The sequence below is a fragment of the Oryzias latipes genome, chromosome 16 (assembly GCF_053564925.1).
Source record: "Oryzias latipes strain Hd-rR chromosome 16, Olatipes_Hd-rR_3.1".
NCBI lineage: Eukaryota > Metazoa > Chordata > Actinopteri > Beloniformes > Adrianichthyidae > Oryzias > Oryzias latipes.
The window spans coordinates 34597877-34613799 of record NC_136252.1 but is presented as its reverse complement, the minus strand read 5'-3'; the positions used below and the strand labels follow the sequence as shown (position 1 = coordinate 34613799).

Genomic DNA, 15923 nt, shown 5'->3' with positions numbered 1-15923 from the left:
AATTCAGTTAATCAAACCTCACAGGAAGTTTATCATCAATGAATACGAATCAAATTAACTTTATTGTTCCTCCGTTAAAACAACAAACTGAAAGCAAAACATCAAGTTTGCAGGTTTGTTTCAAGAGTTTAAACTCCTTCGGTGTGAAAACAGAAAGTCCCACGTAATGATGTTTTTAAAGAATTTATTTAAATTAACTGATAACCAAATATTATGAAACTGAACTGAATTAATATTTAAATGTACAAAAAAAGTAAAAGCAGCTCTTAGATCAGTAAACAATTGTTTGATTGTGAAAACTGTGAGAACAAATAACAGAATGAAAAACAAATATTTACTAAAAAAAATTAAAAGAAAATTGTGAAATATATTTTATTAAATACTGACAGACGTTATCTTTTCCACAGGATTATTGTAATGTATTAACCTTTTTAATTACTTCAAAAAGGAATATTTTATAAAAATGTCTGATTTAATAAGCAGAGTGTAGGGATTAAACATACTCTTTAGCTTTTTTGTGAGAAAAAAAAAGTCATCAAATTGTCTCCATATTTTGATCATTAGTTTGCATTTAGGGGCAAATAGACTTTTAGTTCTTTCATTTATCTGACTGTTTCTGTGAAATTCTGTTTTATGAACTCAGTTAAACCATTTTGAGACATTTTCGTTTCCCTTTTACTTTAATCTGAACCCCAAAAGCCTCAACCTGAGGTCTGGAAGCAGCGGCCGGCCGGCCGGGCAGATGAACGTTGAAGTGAATTTGTGTAGAAATGGGTCAGACGTGCGGCGCCGAACTTTCTTCCGATCGGGTTCTGCATCTCTGACGCTCCTCTGAGTTGTTGCGGGACGACAAAGGGCTTCATCCTCTGCTTGAAACGGCTGTGTAGTTCTGCTCCACTTGTACAGATCTCAGATAATAGAGCTCAAACCAAAGGGGAGACAACCTCTCCTCGCTTTGGCTCTCTTGTCTGCTGCTATTGTCCTGTTTGTAGGAAAATCGAGTTACAATCTCTCAGAAACATCCATCACCTCACCCTTCTGGCTCCCGTTGGACGCTGCGAGGCGAGTCTGCGGGGATCTTGAAGAAAAGCGTTTGGTCTGCAGCTTACAGCGTCTTCAAGAGACATCAAGAGAAGGCCCATTGATTTTTCTCTTTGGCTTCTCCTGAACGTCTGTACTGAGAGCCGGCATGGGGTCCTCTCTGTAGGTGCCGTTTCAATAGTGCCACTCAAACCGGAGCGGCTCAAAACACTTTGGGGGGAAGGGGAACAAGCCCGAAAAGTTTCACGGCAACTTTTCATCCCGCTCTCCTGAGGTGTTGTTCAGAGCAGGATGGGCTCCTCAAAGGCCGCTTCAGCGTTCGTCTGCTGCCTCCTTTCATTCCTCCGCGTTCCCGTCATTAGCTTTGCTTTCAGGGCCTCACTTTGTCACCAGAAAAAACACATTTACAAACTTTCTGAGGCTTTTTGGGGTCAAAAGGAGCTGGAGGACGTCTGGAGAGGATCCACACCCACTAAAAGAATTTCCTTTAAACACTTCATCCATGGGATAACACAGAAAATTAGTTTTAGTTTCACTCCACACAAACCCAAACCTAAAGGTTTTCCTGTTTCTGCTCTGAAAGGTCGGCTTTCTAATGCGCTTTATTTTGAAAAGCTGTTGAAATGCACGTGCTTCCCTCAACGTGAGGGTCTGGAAACATCCTGAGGGGAACGTTTGGCTTTTGTTTCGGATTTTTTGGTTGGAATGGATCAATATTTCTCAATAAAATCTGAGATGTTTTGTACAAACTTTAGAAAAGATTAAACAATTTTAGTCCGTTTTAGAAGAAAGGTTTGGTTCCATTTACCATATTTTCCGGACTATAAGTCGCTCCGGAGTAGAAGTCGCACCAGCCCAAAAATGCATTATAAAGTAGAAAAACACACAGATAAGTCGCACTGGACTATAAGTCGCATTTTGAAGGGAAATTTATTCGACAAAATCTGAGACCAAGATACAATAACTTTCACAACCTCATATGACACAATCATAGCAGACTGTTTATCTAATAATTTCACAGTAATTCTTTCTCAAACTTATTTATTTATTCCTTTCATGAAGCATCATTGGCCAACTAATACTCTGTTTTCATCCTGTAGTTGTAGAAACAGTTGTCATTTTTATTGCATTTCTGAATCTATGAAATCATTGGAAGATAGAATATTATGTTGTTAGCCTTCAAGATCTTACTGTAAAAAAAGGTTTGCTGATTCTCTGAGTCACTTAACATCCTCTTAACACTTAACATACCTCATACATCAAATTGACCCAGGAACATCATCTCTGTTCCTCATAAATGAACATAACAGGAGGATTAACAATGGATTTATTTCAATTTATTTCTAATATAAGTCGCACCCCTTGCCAAACTATGAAAAAAAGGGGGACTTATAGTCCAGAAAATACAGTAGTAAAAGACTTTTTAATCGTTTGTCTAATAGTATTTTGATTTTTCTTAAATTCTGGAGACCTTTTGACTAAAAGTTTTCATCGTTATCCGCAAAAAAAAAACTTTAATCGTTAAAATTTGGAAGATTCTTATAAAAATGTATTTCTTTATTTTTTGGTATTTACTAGGAAATAAGACTTTATTCATGAGTTTTAATGGACAAACTTTTTTCTTTACATTTATGTGAAATGACTTCACATAAATGTAAAGAATTTTTTTTTTTACTAAAAAAAAATAAATAAAATAAAATAAAAATTATTCTCCCACCGTCCAAAAACATGCTTCATAGGTTAATTGGCAACTCTAGATTGTCCATAAGTGTGAGTGTGAGAGTGAATGGATGTGTGATTGCGGACATTCTACCCTGGGACAGACTGGCGATGTGTCCAGGGCGTCCTCTGCCTTCACCCACAAGTGGCAAGGATAGGCTCCAGCATCCCTGTGACCTGGAAAGGGACTAAACGGAATAGAAAATGAATGAATGAAAAATAATTTCCGGCTTTAGTTTTTTGTGTTAGAATTAGAAAATTGTTTCAAATTAACCCTTGTGCTATCTTACATGACCCCCCCCCCCCCTTACATTGACATGTTCTCCCTACCATGACAAAGGTGGATAAAGGTGGAAAGATTTCATGTAATCCATGGACACCAGTGAAGATCACAAATCATTGAAGAAAAAAGGTTCAGCGCACTGTCTAGTGCAGGGGTCGGGAACCTATGGCTCGCGAGCCATATATGGCTCTTTTGATGGTCACATGTGGCTCGCAGACAAATCTTTAATTATACTTTTTTTTTCATTAGACCAGTCCTTCTCGGGAGCGATGCGATGCCAGAGGCGCGCAGTAGTAGCGGTGCTTGGAGAGAAAAATTCAGCGCCAGCACTGTCAGTTTACTATTATCTATTATTTCACAGAGTTTGTACCAGCCGGAAACCTGTGAATTGCCGTGCCTAAAACTGCGCGCTCCCGTCTCTGAGAAAGAGCGCGCAGTTGCGGGGACGGGATGTGTGGGGAAGAAAGCAGAGGGTGGGGGGTTGTGGAGACAGCAGGTGAATCGCGCAGGGATTGTAAAAACGTAAAACCCACTACCTGTCACTCACTGCAGCGTGTGAGTGTGTGTTTGGCTCCATGTCTGTCTCACATCTACAGAACATTCAGACCTACGAAGTCTCAACGCCTGCATGAAGCAGAAACTCACCACGTATCAACCAGACTAGACCATCAGCAAAACTACTACGAGAAATACTCATCATTTATTAGCAACAGCATAACAATGTTATTAAAAGAATCCACAGACTTATTGTACTTTAAAAGTGTTGAAATTACATCAAATACACATATTCACTTGTATATTTAGTTTTAAACATATTGTAGCGGACTGAGTTTAACTTGGCTGTTGGGCCGTCTTATAAGTTCTGGAGTTCATTGAACGCATCGATCAAGCAGAGATCTGATTGGCTCTCAGTTCTGTCGCTCAGCCTGTTGTTAGGTAATTTGGACCAATGGGGTTCAGCTATGGGCCGAATAAGGGAAAGGGGAGGGCTGGAGCAGGACGGGGGAATATAAAGTTGGGAGAAGCGCTCTCATCTCGTCTCGGCGGGAGAGATTCAGGAGTTGCTGAATTAATTGTTGGGCGTTTGTTGTGGTCTGCAGTAACCAGAATAAAGAACCTGAAAAGAGGTTAAGTCTCCGTGCCTCAGTGTGGGAAAGGGACACTACATTTTTGTATGGCTCTTTCGAAATTACATTTAAAAATATGTGGCGTTTATGGCTCTCTCGGCAAAAAAGGTTCCCGACCCCTGGTCTAGTGGGTCTAGATGACCCAACTCCCAATGGTAAAGTGCCTAGGATAGCACAAGGGTTACAATAAAAAAAAGGACAAAAAGTTGCAGGAAATGACTTCACTACCTTTATCTGCTAAATTCAATTCAATTTTATTTATATAGCCCAAATTCACAACAACAGTTGTCTCAGTGGGCTTCGTACGGTAATTGTAAGGTAAACATACAATCAAAAGGATCATAAATGCATAGAATTCAATAGCACAAGGGTTAAGTTAAGTAATCTCTGAATACTAACTAGTCTGACAATAATCCTGTCCACAGAGGAATGTTTTCAGTCTAGCTTTGAATGTAGAAACTGAGTCGGCCTCTTTTACATGAGCTGGGAGTTTATTCCATAAAACAGGGGCTTGGTGGCTAAACGCTCTACCTCCAACCGTACTTTTACTAATTCTAGGAACCACAAGCAGTCCTGCATTTAGTGAGTGAAGTGTTCTGATTGGTTGGTAAGGGACTATGAGGTCAAATCTGTTGCACAATTTGTGTTGCACATTAAAATGAGTTTAGCCAATCAAAAAAGCGAATAAAGGGCGTCGGTTTCATCTTGCCGCCGCGATTCCTCCCATTTTGGGATTGAAGGATTTGACTGGAAATGATGAGCTGCTTATCAGTGTCTCTGTCTGTCCTCCACACGGACGTTTCACGCAGCAGAACAGTTTGTAGCGGGCGAGCCACAAAGAAAAGAGAAAAAACGCGACCCACGTTTATTTCTAACCAGGTTCTGAAGGAGATTTTATTTTGGAAAACCCCCGGATTCTCTCCACCAACTCGACTCGTTCATGACGCTTGTCAAATTGGTCGGTTGAAAAATTCACCAGCAATTTTTCTAAAAGTGGCTGCTCCGACAGCTAATCTAAGCTAGCAGAGTAAACAAAATCAAAAAGTTTCTTTTGGCAGAAAAGAGGAAGAAGACTTCAAAATAAAAGTTGTGCTTAACAGTCAAAAACCAGGAGTCTTTACTCCAAGCATAGATTTATTGTAACAGTCACATTAATTTACTAATAATGCAGAATATTCAGCAATATTATGTTACAAGGATGCTGCTAATAAAGTTGTTGAAACAGTCAATGCATGGTTTTTATTATATTTAGAAATGCCTGTTTTGGTGAAAGTGTTTATTTCTTGTTTTGCATTAACTCGTTGAAGTTATTAGAATTTTAATGGTTCCCAAACATTTAGTTTCCAAATAGAGTTCAAACCAGCTGCAGATATTTTACAGAAAAAGGAAAACGTGGGGGGCCAACTTTAGCTTCGTACGGTCTGTAGAAATATAATCTGACATTAAAACGGAAATGGTTGAAGACCACTGATGTAATGGATGCAAAGCTTTGAGGGAACTCTTCACAGAAGTCCATCTAAGATCTGGAAGATGGGCTCCAACAGAATCGATTTCCATCAATAATAAACTGGATTTCTTTTTCGTAGGACGCCTCAATCGCACATCGGTTCCACGTCATGAGGGAGAAGCATCCGGAGAAGTTTAACAGCAGGTATGTGTGCGCCCTTCATTCACAGGAAAAACCACACTGAAGTCCCCTTTACCCATAACTCACTGACTCCTTTAGCAGCATCGTATCTCACTTCATGTTTTACGCGATATAAAAGTTAGACGTTGGTTGTTCGTGCGTGACAAGTCCGTTAGACATACGTGGAGCGGTCGTGGAAAACCGCTAATTTGTGTATGCATCTTGCAAAAATCACACACAATTGTGTAAGATTTACGTCCTGATTGGGTATAAACTCTCGACGGACATCTGCGCACATCAACGAACACAAGAAACGCTTATGAATGACGTATATCACGCATCTATCACCAAAGACCGATACTTCATACATGCAAAATGTGCGTAGCGGCTGTTGGACACAGCCTGCAAATCAGCTCCACTGAGGATGTTGTTGCATCATTTGGCCACCAGATGTCCTCATTCTGAAGCCTCGACACTTCAATGGTTTTTAGGTCCTAAATTAAAATTTCAGAGATTTTATATTTTATATATTTTTTTGTCACAGTTGTCCTCCAAAAACACAAACTGTTGTTTTTGTTGGCTTTACCAGCAAGCCCAATCTTCGTCTGTGGTTCTGCGAAAAGTCGTACAGATTCTGTTGCGTTTTATTGAAGAGCCACATCGTCATAAGAGTACAAATATGTATATATTTTTGTAAACATGCTTTTGTTTAGTACAGAGAAACTCAGTTTTCTTCTCACTCTAAAAAGGAAACTTTTGTCATCGACGAGCCTCCAGAAATATTTTATATTTAAACATTTTTACAGTAAAGATTTGTCAAAGGCGCGTCTTTTTTTCGCTTCGTCTGTTTTCTCGTTACGGTTTCTGTTCATGAAAAAGTGGCAGCTGCATATTTGGCGTCTGTGATTACCGTCAGGAGATTTGCTCACCTTTGGAGACGAACAAATGTGGCATCTCTGTTTGCATCAATATTTAACGTCTTCCATGCATCTCCACTAGTGCCAATGGGAGTAATTGCAGGCCTAATTGAATTTGCTTGGCTGGTTTGACATCATGGATCAGTCAGACTGACACACACACTCCTAATAATCTCATTTGTACTCATTATCATATTTTACTTCAGTTTTCCTTCCCGTCTGCAGAGCTGCAGCTCAAACATGAGGACGAAGTTTCAAAAACACAGCAAAGTCTTCCTCATCGGCGATGGAGGACAAACAGGCTGCATCTGTGTTGTCTGACAGCATCCTTATTATCTGAAAAATGATTGAGATATTTTAAGAAAATCATTCTGTCTGTTATTTGAATTCAATTAATAATTCAAGCAGGGGAATGAGTTTAGGATCTCTCTATTACACACTATCTTTGCCGACTTAATAATGCATGATTATAGTTCTTCAAGGTAGCACAGATTTGTTGGATTTGTCCAAAGGGCTCAGACGCATTGGAAGAATATTGCAACTTATCAGCGAGTCATTTCCCTGCAGCTGGAAGCTCTTTCTCTGTGATCTGTGTGACGGTTAGAGGAAAGTGCGGTTTGTCCAGGAGCTAAGGTTTGATTTGACGGTCGTCAAAACCTTGTTTAGGAGGTTTTTTTAGGGGCTGCAGGAGGAACGGGTCGTTCTTCATGCTTTAGTTTCATTAAAAGATTGTGATGGTTTTGACGGGTAAATCTACATTTAAATATGGTGAAAAAGTTCTTCGTTTATGCCGCTTATATCAGAAGAGGATTATTTTATTTTTTCCCCAATTATTATCCTTTAAGGTTAATTTCCATACAGGGACACAGCATTCAACGCTGCAGTTTCTTCTGGAAATGCAGCTCCTTCTAGTTTAAACTGTAATATTTTATGTCGTTTTCATGATTACAAGTGCAAAAAACCTTTAAAAATCCTTAGAAAATCAGAATGAAATGTCCGAGTCTGGTGGTGTCACACCTGAATCCTTTAACCCTTGTGCTATCTTAGATGACCCCCCCCCCCCTTCCATTGACGTGTTCTCCCTACCATGACAAAGGTGGATAAAGGTGGAAAGATTTTATGTAATCCATGGACACCAGTGAAGATCACAAATCATTGAAGAAAAAAGGTTCAGAGCACTGTCTAGTGGGTCTAGATGACCCAACTCCCAATGTTAAAGTGCCTAGGATAGAACAAGGGTTAAACAGCCGCAAAGGTTTCCTGAGTCTGGAAAAGACTGCTGACATGAAGACAGTCACCAACACCCTTCATCACGAGGGACAGGCTCAAGAGGTCAACGCTGAACGAGCTGATAGTTCAGAGCGCTGTGTCCAAGCATCATGGTCGAAAGGCAAAACTGCTCTGAGAAGATCTTCCAGAGAAATCCACTTAGGAATGTGGTGGATGGTCACAAGGAAGTGAAGTGAGGCTGGAGATGAGCCTCCACATGCAGAAGAAGAAAGACCTCCGATGAAAATGGTGTTTTTAACACGTTATTGTGGCATTTTTCTGATAATGGAGGACATAGATAAAGAAAATAAGCTTAACTTTGTGTTTCTGAGTATTTCCTAATTCAAATCAGACGGAAAAATGCTGTTTCAACCAGGTCGTATTTGTGACGTAGAAGACAAACAGGAGGTCACCATTGGTCTTTTCATTATGACCATGCCGTTCTTAGACCACGTCGTTTTCTAGGACATAGTTCTGAAGAGCGGCAGGAGTTGACTAGAAATTCCCTTCTGAGTTGTGGGCGGGACCCCATGACCAGTCACCCATCAAACTCCAGGCCTGGAGGCCCCGCCTCCTGCTGGTTTTTCTAGAAACCCGGCCTCGTCTGCTGCTGACGCCATCGCTCAGATTCCAGCTCAGACCAGGAAAACAAAGACGTTCTGGTTTCTGTTTATACAATAGGAAATGTCAAGACACACTTACGCCCCAAGCTATAGTTGAATAAAAATAATAATATTAACAAAGTTGATTCTGTGTATCCTGGTGGAAAAAAATGAATAAAAGGGAATTCTGCAAAAAAACAAAACAAAAAAAAAATATTTATAAAACTGTAGGAACTAATAGGATCCATTGATAGTTGGGCGGCAGTTTAGCTCAGGCGGTAGAGCAGGTCGTCCAACAACCGAAGGGTTGGCGGATTGATCCCCGCTCTCCCAAGCCAGCTGTTGCCTCCCGAGCACGGCTAGTCTGCAGCTCACTGTCCCCCCCCAGGGGATGGGGGGGGGTTAAAAATGCATAGAAGAATTTCCCAATTGTGGGATAAATAAAGTATCAATTATTACTATTATTATTTAGTTCAGGAAAATCAGAGTGAGGGTGCTTTCATCCAACAGCTCTGACGCCTCACATAAACACAAATCTACACACTAGAGTTCTCTGACCTTCAGAACAGAGAACATTTAATCAGCTTTAGGCACCAAACAGAAACTGGAACTCGGCGGCGGCCATACTGTCTGTCCTCTCCTTTCTTTCCTCTCATCCATCCATCTTCTGGATTTGCACCTTGGGGTGATTACCAGGGTTAAGGTGTGAAGATTTGACACTCGGCAGATAGATTCATTTACTACCACTGCCGGACCTGGAGGTGATAATGAGGTCGAGGATTAAAAGTAGACAATCAGTCGGCCTGTGATGAGGCCTGCAACACCTCCTCCCCCCTCGCTGCCTTGTTAACGTATACTGGCCTCCTTTTTTCTGCTTTTCTGCTGATCTCTCATATAATTACATGCTAATCGGTTACTCTGAGGAGTTGGAGAAAGACATCAGCTGAAAGGAAACTTTTCCATTTGCTTTACTTATTCTTTGATATGAGAGAATGTTTTATTATACTTTTGTCACAGATTACAATCCAAAGATTCTTTAAAAATATTTGTTTTTCCTGCTGGTTGAAATCTAAATGCCTCATCGAGGTGTTGAACTCAGAGCTTCTGGTTTCAATCCATCAGAATGTGGATTTCGCTATAAAACACAAACCTTTTAGCTGTTGAAGCGGAAACCAAAGCAGAAACAAACTTAGCATTTTAGCTAACACACATCTTTTGTTTTTTGTGTATTAATTTCACCTCAGTTGTTATAAAACAGGATAGGACGCAGCTCTGTGTGTTTGTCTTTCTCTAAGGCTGTAGTAGAGCCTCTGCTGTAAAATCACACCAGGATAGTCTCTGCTCTGCTTTTTCGGTGTTAATCTAGCCAAGGTTTTCATTTTTGTTTGGTTCAGTCTCATACTAAAATTTGTAAACTAAAGCGTATGTGTGCCAATCAATGCACCCGTAAAAACTTGGGTTTAATCTCAACATTTCGACTTTTTTCTCAAAACTTAATTTCTCGACATCTCGGCTTTAACCTTGAAATTTCTACGTTTTTCTAAACTTAATTTCGACTTTAATCTCAACATCTCGGCTTTATTTTCGACATTTCAACTTTATTCTCGACATTTCAACTTTATTCTCGACATTTCAACTTTATTCTCGACATCTCGACTTGTTCCTCAAAACTTAGTTTCGACTTTGACATTTCAACTTTTTTTTCGTAAATTAATTTTGACTTTAATCTCCATATCTCGCCTTTATTCTGCACATCTTGACTTTTCTCAACATCTCAACTTTACTCTCGTCATTTCAACTTTATTTTCGACATTTTAACTTTATTCTCAACATCTCAACTTTATTCTCGACATCTTGACTTTTTTTCGGAAGTTAAATTCGACTTTAACCTCCATATCTCGCCTTTGTTCTCCACATCTTGACTTTCTCAACATCTCGTCTATATTCTCAAATTATATTATATTATTTCACTTTATTCTTGACATCTCGAATTTATTCCTGATATCTCGACTTAAATCTCGAAATTATGACTTTATTCTTGCCATGTCGACTTTTCTTTAAAAACTTAATTTCGACTTTAATCTCAATATCTCGACTTTAGTCTCGACACGTCGACTTTAATCTCGACATTTCAACTTTTTTTCCTCTAACTGAGGAACAAAAAGAATTATCCATCAGGATTTTTTCCTCTCCTTGGCCCTAAAACTCCGTCTGCATTTAACCATGGAAGGAGTTCTTACGTTTCCATCTGCCGCAGAAGCTGTGAAATCTCCAAAAACAAACAGCCGTCTCCGGTGTACACGTGTAATGTGGTTTCCCTCTTGATCCAGGTTCTTCTCACTTCTCCCTGTTTCCCGTCTTTGTTTTGGAAACAAAATCTGCAGCCTCTTTTGCGTTTATCACACAACATGGGATCTGTGAGGGAAAACATCTGATTGGAGTGTTTACTCCGCGGCGCACGCCGCCGCACCTTGATGCTCTCCTGATATTTGCTCTTCATACCCGGCTCTATTTTTGGTCCTGAGACATCTAACGGCGCCAGCGAGCTCCACGCCAGCCTCCGCGCGCCCACAGGCTCCGGCTGTGCTGTAGAACTATCCCGAGTTAACCTTTCCCGAAGGCGCAGGGAAGCCCAGGATGGAGCGCTCTTTAGCATAATGAGCGCGTTCATCAAAGCCCTGCCATGTGCTGCGCGGCGCCGCCAGACGCATCAACACAGCCGTGTGAGAGCACACCTGTCTGCGTGTGCCGCTCCCGCTGAGCCGGGATCAGAACCGCAGGCCACTGCTAACACACACGCACGTGCACGCACACACACACGCATGCAGGGTGGACCTCGGTGACGGACGCCCTCAGACCTCATTTGAGGATGAAATCGTTTGTGTAGCCAGAGTGTCATCTATAATTAATGACTACTCGTGTGTAATTTAGAGGGTCTCACCTGTGGCCCTGTCCCCAGCTCAGTGGGCACACACACTTACACACACACCTGTAGGAATACAACACATGTAAAAAGTTTCAGAATAAACAGTCAATTTTGTTTTATAAGAGTTTCCAACCTGAAATTTTTGAATACTTCCACTTTTTACATTTTTAGTCCAATAAAAATCTAGAGGTTATTTTCATTTGCCAACAAGAAAAAACAATATTAACATTTGTTTTGCTAATTTATCCCACAATTTTACAAACTGTCAACACAACAATATAACTGCAGATATAAAAACATCACTGGTTGACCTTTTGACCACAGACCTCCTAATGAGTCACATGGTGACTAACCTGAACGGTTGATGGTTATTGTGTAGAAAACAGCCAGAGTCCCAGAAACATCCAAGTTCTGTGGGTTCTTTAACCCTCGTGCTATCCTAGGCACTTTAACATTGGGAGTTGGGTCATCTAGACCCACTAGACAGTGCTCTGAACCTTTTTTCTACAATGATTTGTGATCTTCACTGGTGTCCATGGATTACATGAAATCTTTCCACCTTTGTCCACCTTTGTCATGGTAGGGAGAACACGTCAATGTAAGGGGGGGGGATCATCAAAGATAGCACAAGGGTTACGTAAAACTTTCTTTTTTATGGACTTTAATCACAGTTTCATGTTAGGATCAAAGAGGGTGCTGAACTTTTCAGGTTTTTTTAAAAATACTTTCAGAAAACAAAGCTTCAGCAAATGAAACAGTTCTAGTAATGAGTTCTAATGCTGCTGTTTCTTAGTTTAGATGAATTTTACACTAAAACGCCTCAAGCCTACAAAATAAATCAGATCTTTGAACGTTTGGCATTAGTTGGTGCATCCTGGATTCATGTGGCATCACAGAAACAACACAACCGTTGGAGCAAATGAGGGAAATCCTCTGATGGAACTCAACCGTCTGACCAGAACCTGCAGAACTGATGCTGGATCACTGTTTTTTCAGCTAAAGACAGAGAAAATGTGGAGGAAACCACTCATTTGGACCGAACCAATTCACTTCTGGTTCGTGTCGCCATCCACTACAGGACAAACCTCCTTCAGTTCTGACTGATTTTTCTATCTTATTTTTAACCATTAAAGCCTCAGATTAACAGATGACTCATATAGAGGCTCCAGTCTGGATTTTTACTCTTCCTGGAAGGGGCGGTTCCTCACTTTGTGACATCACAATGTGAGAGCCCACTCTTTTTCATGGATTGGGAGGGGCTGGTGCTTAAAATATTTAAGTGCGGCATCAGGGAAGTCTCCAGATTAAAACTCAGTCTGTTCTTTGCCATAACTTCGTTAATATTTAATAAACATTCGATAAAAAGCTGGTTTGTTTATGTTAACCCTTGAGCTATCTTAGATGACCCCCCCCCTTACATTGAGGTGTTCTCCCTACCATGACAAAGGTGGATAAAGGTTGTAAGATTTCATGTAATCCATGGACACCAGTGAAGATCACAAATCATTGAAGAAAAAAGGTTCAGAGCACTGTCTAGTGGGTCTAGATCAGTGTTTTTCAACCAGTGTGCCGCGGGAGATGGCCAAGTGTGCCGTGGGAAATTGCCCTCATTAACTGATCTAAAAACATTTCCCATCTCCAGGATTTTAGCTCTCTGTTCATCCAAACATCCTGATAAAACACTGAGGAGTTAGGAATATAAAAGATCGTAAAATACCTTTTCTTTGCGTTTATTTTATTTTATTAAAGACATTTTAATAAGAATGACGTACCGCGATTCAGCTGCAGCTCCGGCTGTATATTGGAAAAGTCCCGTGTTGGGGGGGTTAATCACATGTCATCGGTCTGACCAATCAGAAGTGCTTAAAGTCTTCACTTCCTTGTCCCGATTTAGCTCGTAAAGTCGCTCAGTTCTAACAGAAATACCAGCTAAAGCTCGTCTTTAGCGGTGCAGCTTTCCACAGAATCCGGTATCAGACCGTGGAACAAGTGAACAAAACAATGAAGCTCCGAAAACCGATCTTCGGCCGTTTTATGCACTACATCTCCCATGATGCATTGGGTTGTGAGAGTGACAGGGCACAAGGAGATCTGTTGTTAAACGTCTTGAAACTAACGAACACACAAACTGTTTTTAAATCTTCTAACTTAACTTTTATTGCATCTTTTAGAAAAAAACAGCTGCAGTTTCCAGCTTTTTCTGTAACAATTATCTCAAAAATGCATGTGAGATTGTGGAGGGAGGGGCTGTAGATCAATACAGACTATGAGTTTTTCCTTTTTTTTTAATTTTTGGATGCTGGTGTGCCGCGGGATTTTTTTTAAGGTTAAAGTGTGCCGTGGCTCAGAAAAGGTTGAAAAACACTGGTCTAGATGACCCAACTCCCAATGTTAAAGTGCCTAGGATAGCACAAGGGATAAATGAGGAAACTTAAAATTTACCTGTAAGAAGAAATTATCCATGATAAAAACACATTCAGAGGATGTGTTTGCTCATTTTTGGTCTCTGAATCACCTTATTATAAATATTTCATTGACCTTCACAGTTCTAGTAAGTGCTTGAATTAGACCTTGAGGTGAAGACATTTACAAACCAAGACTTAGTTTTGGTTATCCAACCTTTAACAGACATATAAAAGCAGAATAAACTTCAGTGAAAACACCAGGAAGACTTTCTGTTGTGTTGATTAAAAACACTTTTTCGGTGCAAATGAGGAAAAGACATTTTTCAAGCTGCTCGCTGCGTCTCTTCAGGCAGAACGCCGCGGCTCGGATCATTCCTCAAACTGCCATTCCGGCGCCAGCGCTCAAGGCGCTGTCACGTTAAACAAAACCGTGCAATGATGCAACGCAGCAAGAGTTGCTTATGTCAACGCGATATTTATCACCTCTGATCAGGAAGAAATTAGTGTGAAAATAAGGTCGTAGATCACAGCAGGGGAGATTGTCAGAGGGAGTAGAGCGGGTCGATACCCGCTCGTCCTGCGTTGTGGTAGGTGGACGGCGCGTTTGAAGGGGCTGCAGGACGGCGGCGCTTCGCTGATCGCCTTTAATACGGTGGAGGTGCAGCGGCGGGTGGACGAACGCCGACTCCCTAAACTTTCCCGTGTTCACCTCTGTTTTTACAATCCTCTGAACCGCACGCTTCTCTTTTTCCATGTGTTTGTGCAAATGGTTGTGAGCGCGGCGGCGGGAACCCGAGCCGCTGTTGTGTTTGGAGCTGCGACTCCTGCCGCTGAAGTGACGGCTGCTTTGCATGGACAGTCTGCACAGACGATCAGGTTTACGAAAGGCAAATGACCGTTTCCTGGATAGACGCTCTCATAAACACAAATACACTCCACCTGTCAGCTGATTCACTGCAATCCGATCCAGCCCATCAGATGTTCCTAAGTACCCAATGAAGCAGTGATTTGTCGCCATGGCAACCTTGTTAGGTTAAGTGGTGAGAATCGACAGGAAGTGATCTCTGACTGAATCTGAGTTTAACAGTCATTTTAATGCCAATCATCTCATTTGACTGATTTACAGAATCATATTTTTTCTGTCTTTGTTTCCTCTTAAAGTTCAGAAAAAAAGTCCAGTTTGACTGAATGGAAACAAACATAAAAGATTTCTGTGGGTTTGGTTAAACTGTCCGCGTTCTGCACAGGAGATGCGGCAACAAGGAGATTGATTGACATCAGTTTACAGCCAATCAGAACACAGGACACAATGCGCTGTAAAAAACGAAACAAAAAAGGATTCAAACTCCAGAAAAAACAGCGTAACGACAAGACTGCCAAAGGTGAACCATGAAATAGTGAGGGAACATTTTAAAAAACACTGGAAAGAACACTTTTCTGAAGAAGAAAGGGATTTAAACGCTCCAGTTTAACCATGAATGAGAAGGTCACAGGTCATTTCATCGTCATTCTCTTGTTGTTGCCGCGTCCATTTCAGTCTTAGGTGGGCGTTAAAACCCGTCTGGGAAGCTTTGAGGAGCTTACAGGTCATTTAAAGATACTGACGTGCTCCAGAACCGGACCTGAGACGTCAGAACCAGCGTCAGAACATGACGTCTGGATCTGCAAACAGCAGCAGAATCCATTTGAGTCTGTGGTTTACAGGCCCATGATGAAGGTGATGATGAAGGTGAGGAGATGCAGGAATGCGATGCCCTGTCAACCCCCCCTCCCCTCCTCCATCTTTCGATTGGCCGCGTTGCACCTTATAAATCAGCCTGGAGAAGCTGCAAGTCTCCTAATGAAAGCTCATCTGTAAAGTGGCTAAATGGTCCTGACAAAAGTCCTAATGAGGAAATCAATAATTGGGTGGTTGGAGCTCTGCTTATACTAATACGCCGCTTCCAGGGCGCCACGATTCCGGCCAGGACACGGCCATTCTTTACTGCACGCCGTTCTGCACGTCAG

General features: G+C 41.2%; 1 protein-coding gene across 4 annotated transcripts in view; it reads left to right on the top strand.

The window, feature by feature from the left end:
* dgkb (diacylglycerol kinase, beta) overlaps positions 1-15923 on the top strand; it is an 87603-nt gene that overhangs the window by 58103 nt on the left and 13577 nt on the right. For all 4 annotated transcript variants that reach the window (XR_013648427.1, XM_078933645.1, XM_011485842.4 and 1 more), the window contains one exon: positions 5757-5821. Coding sequence is in view for 3 of the 4 variants with exons in the window: in XM_078933645.1 (XP_078789771.1) it covers positions 5757-5821 (65 nt within the window). In the remaining variant the exon portion in view is untranslated. The remainder of the gene's footprint in view (positions 1-5756; positions 5822-15923) is intronic.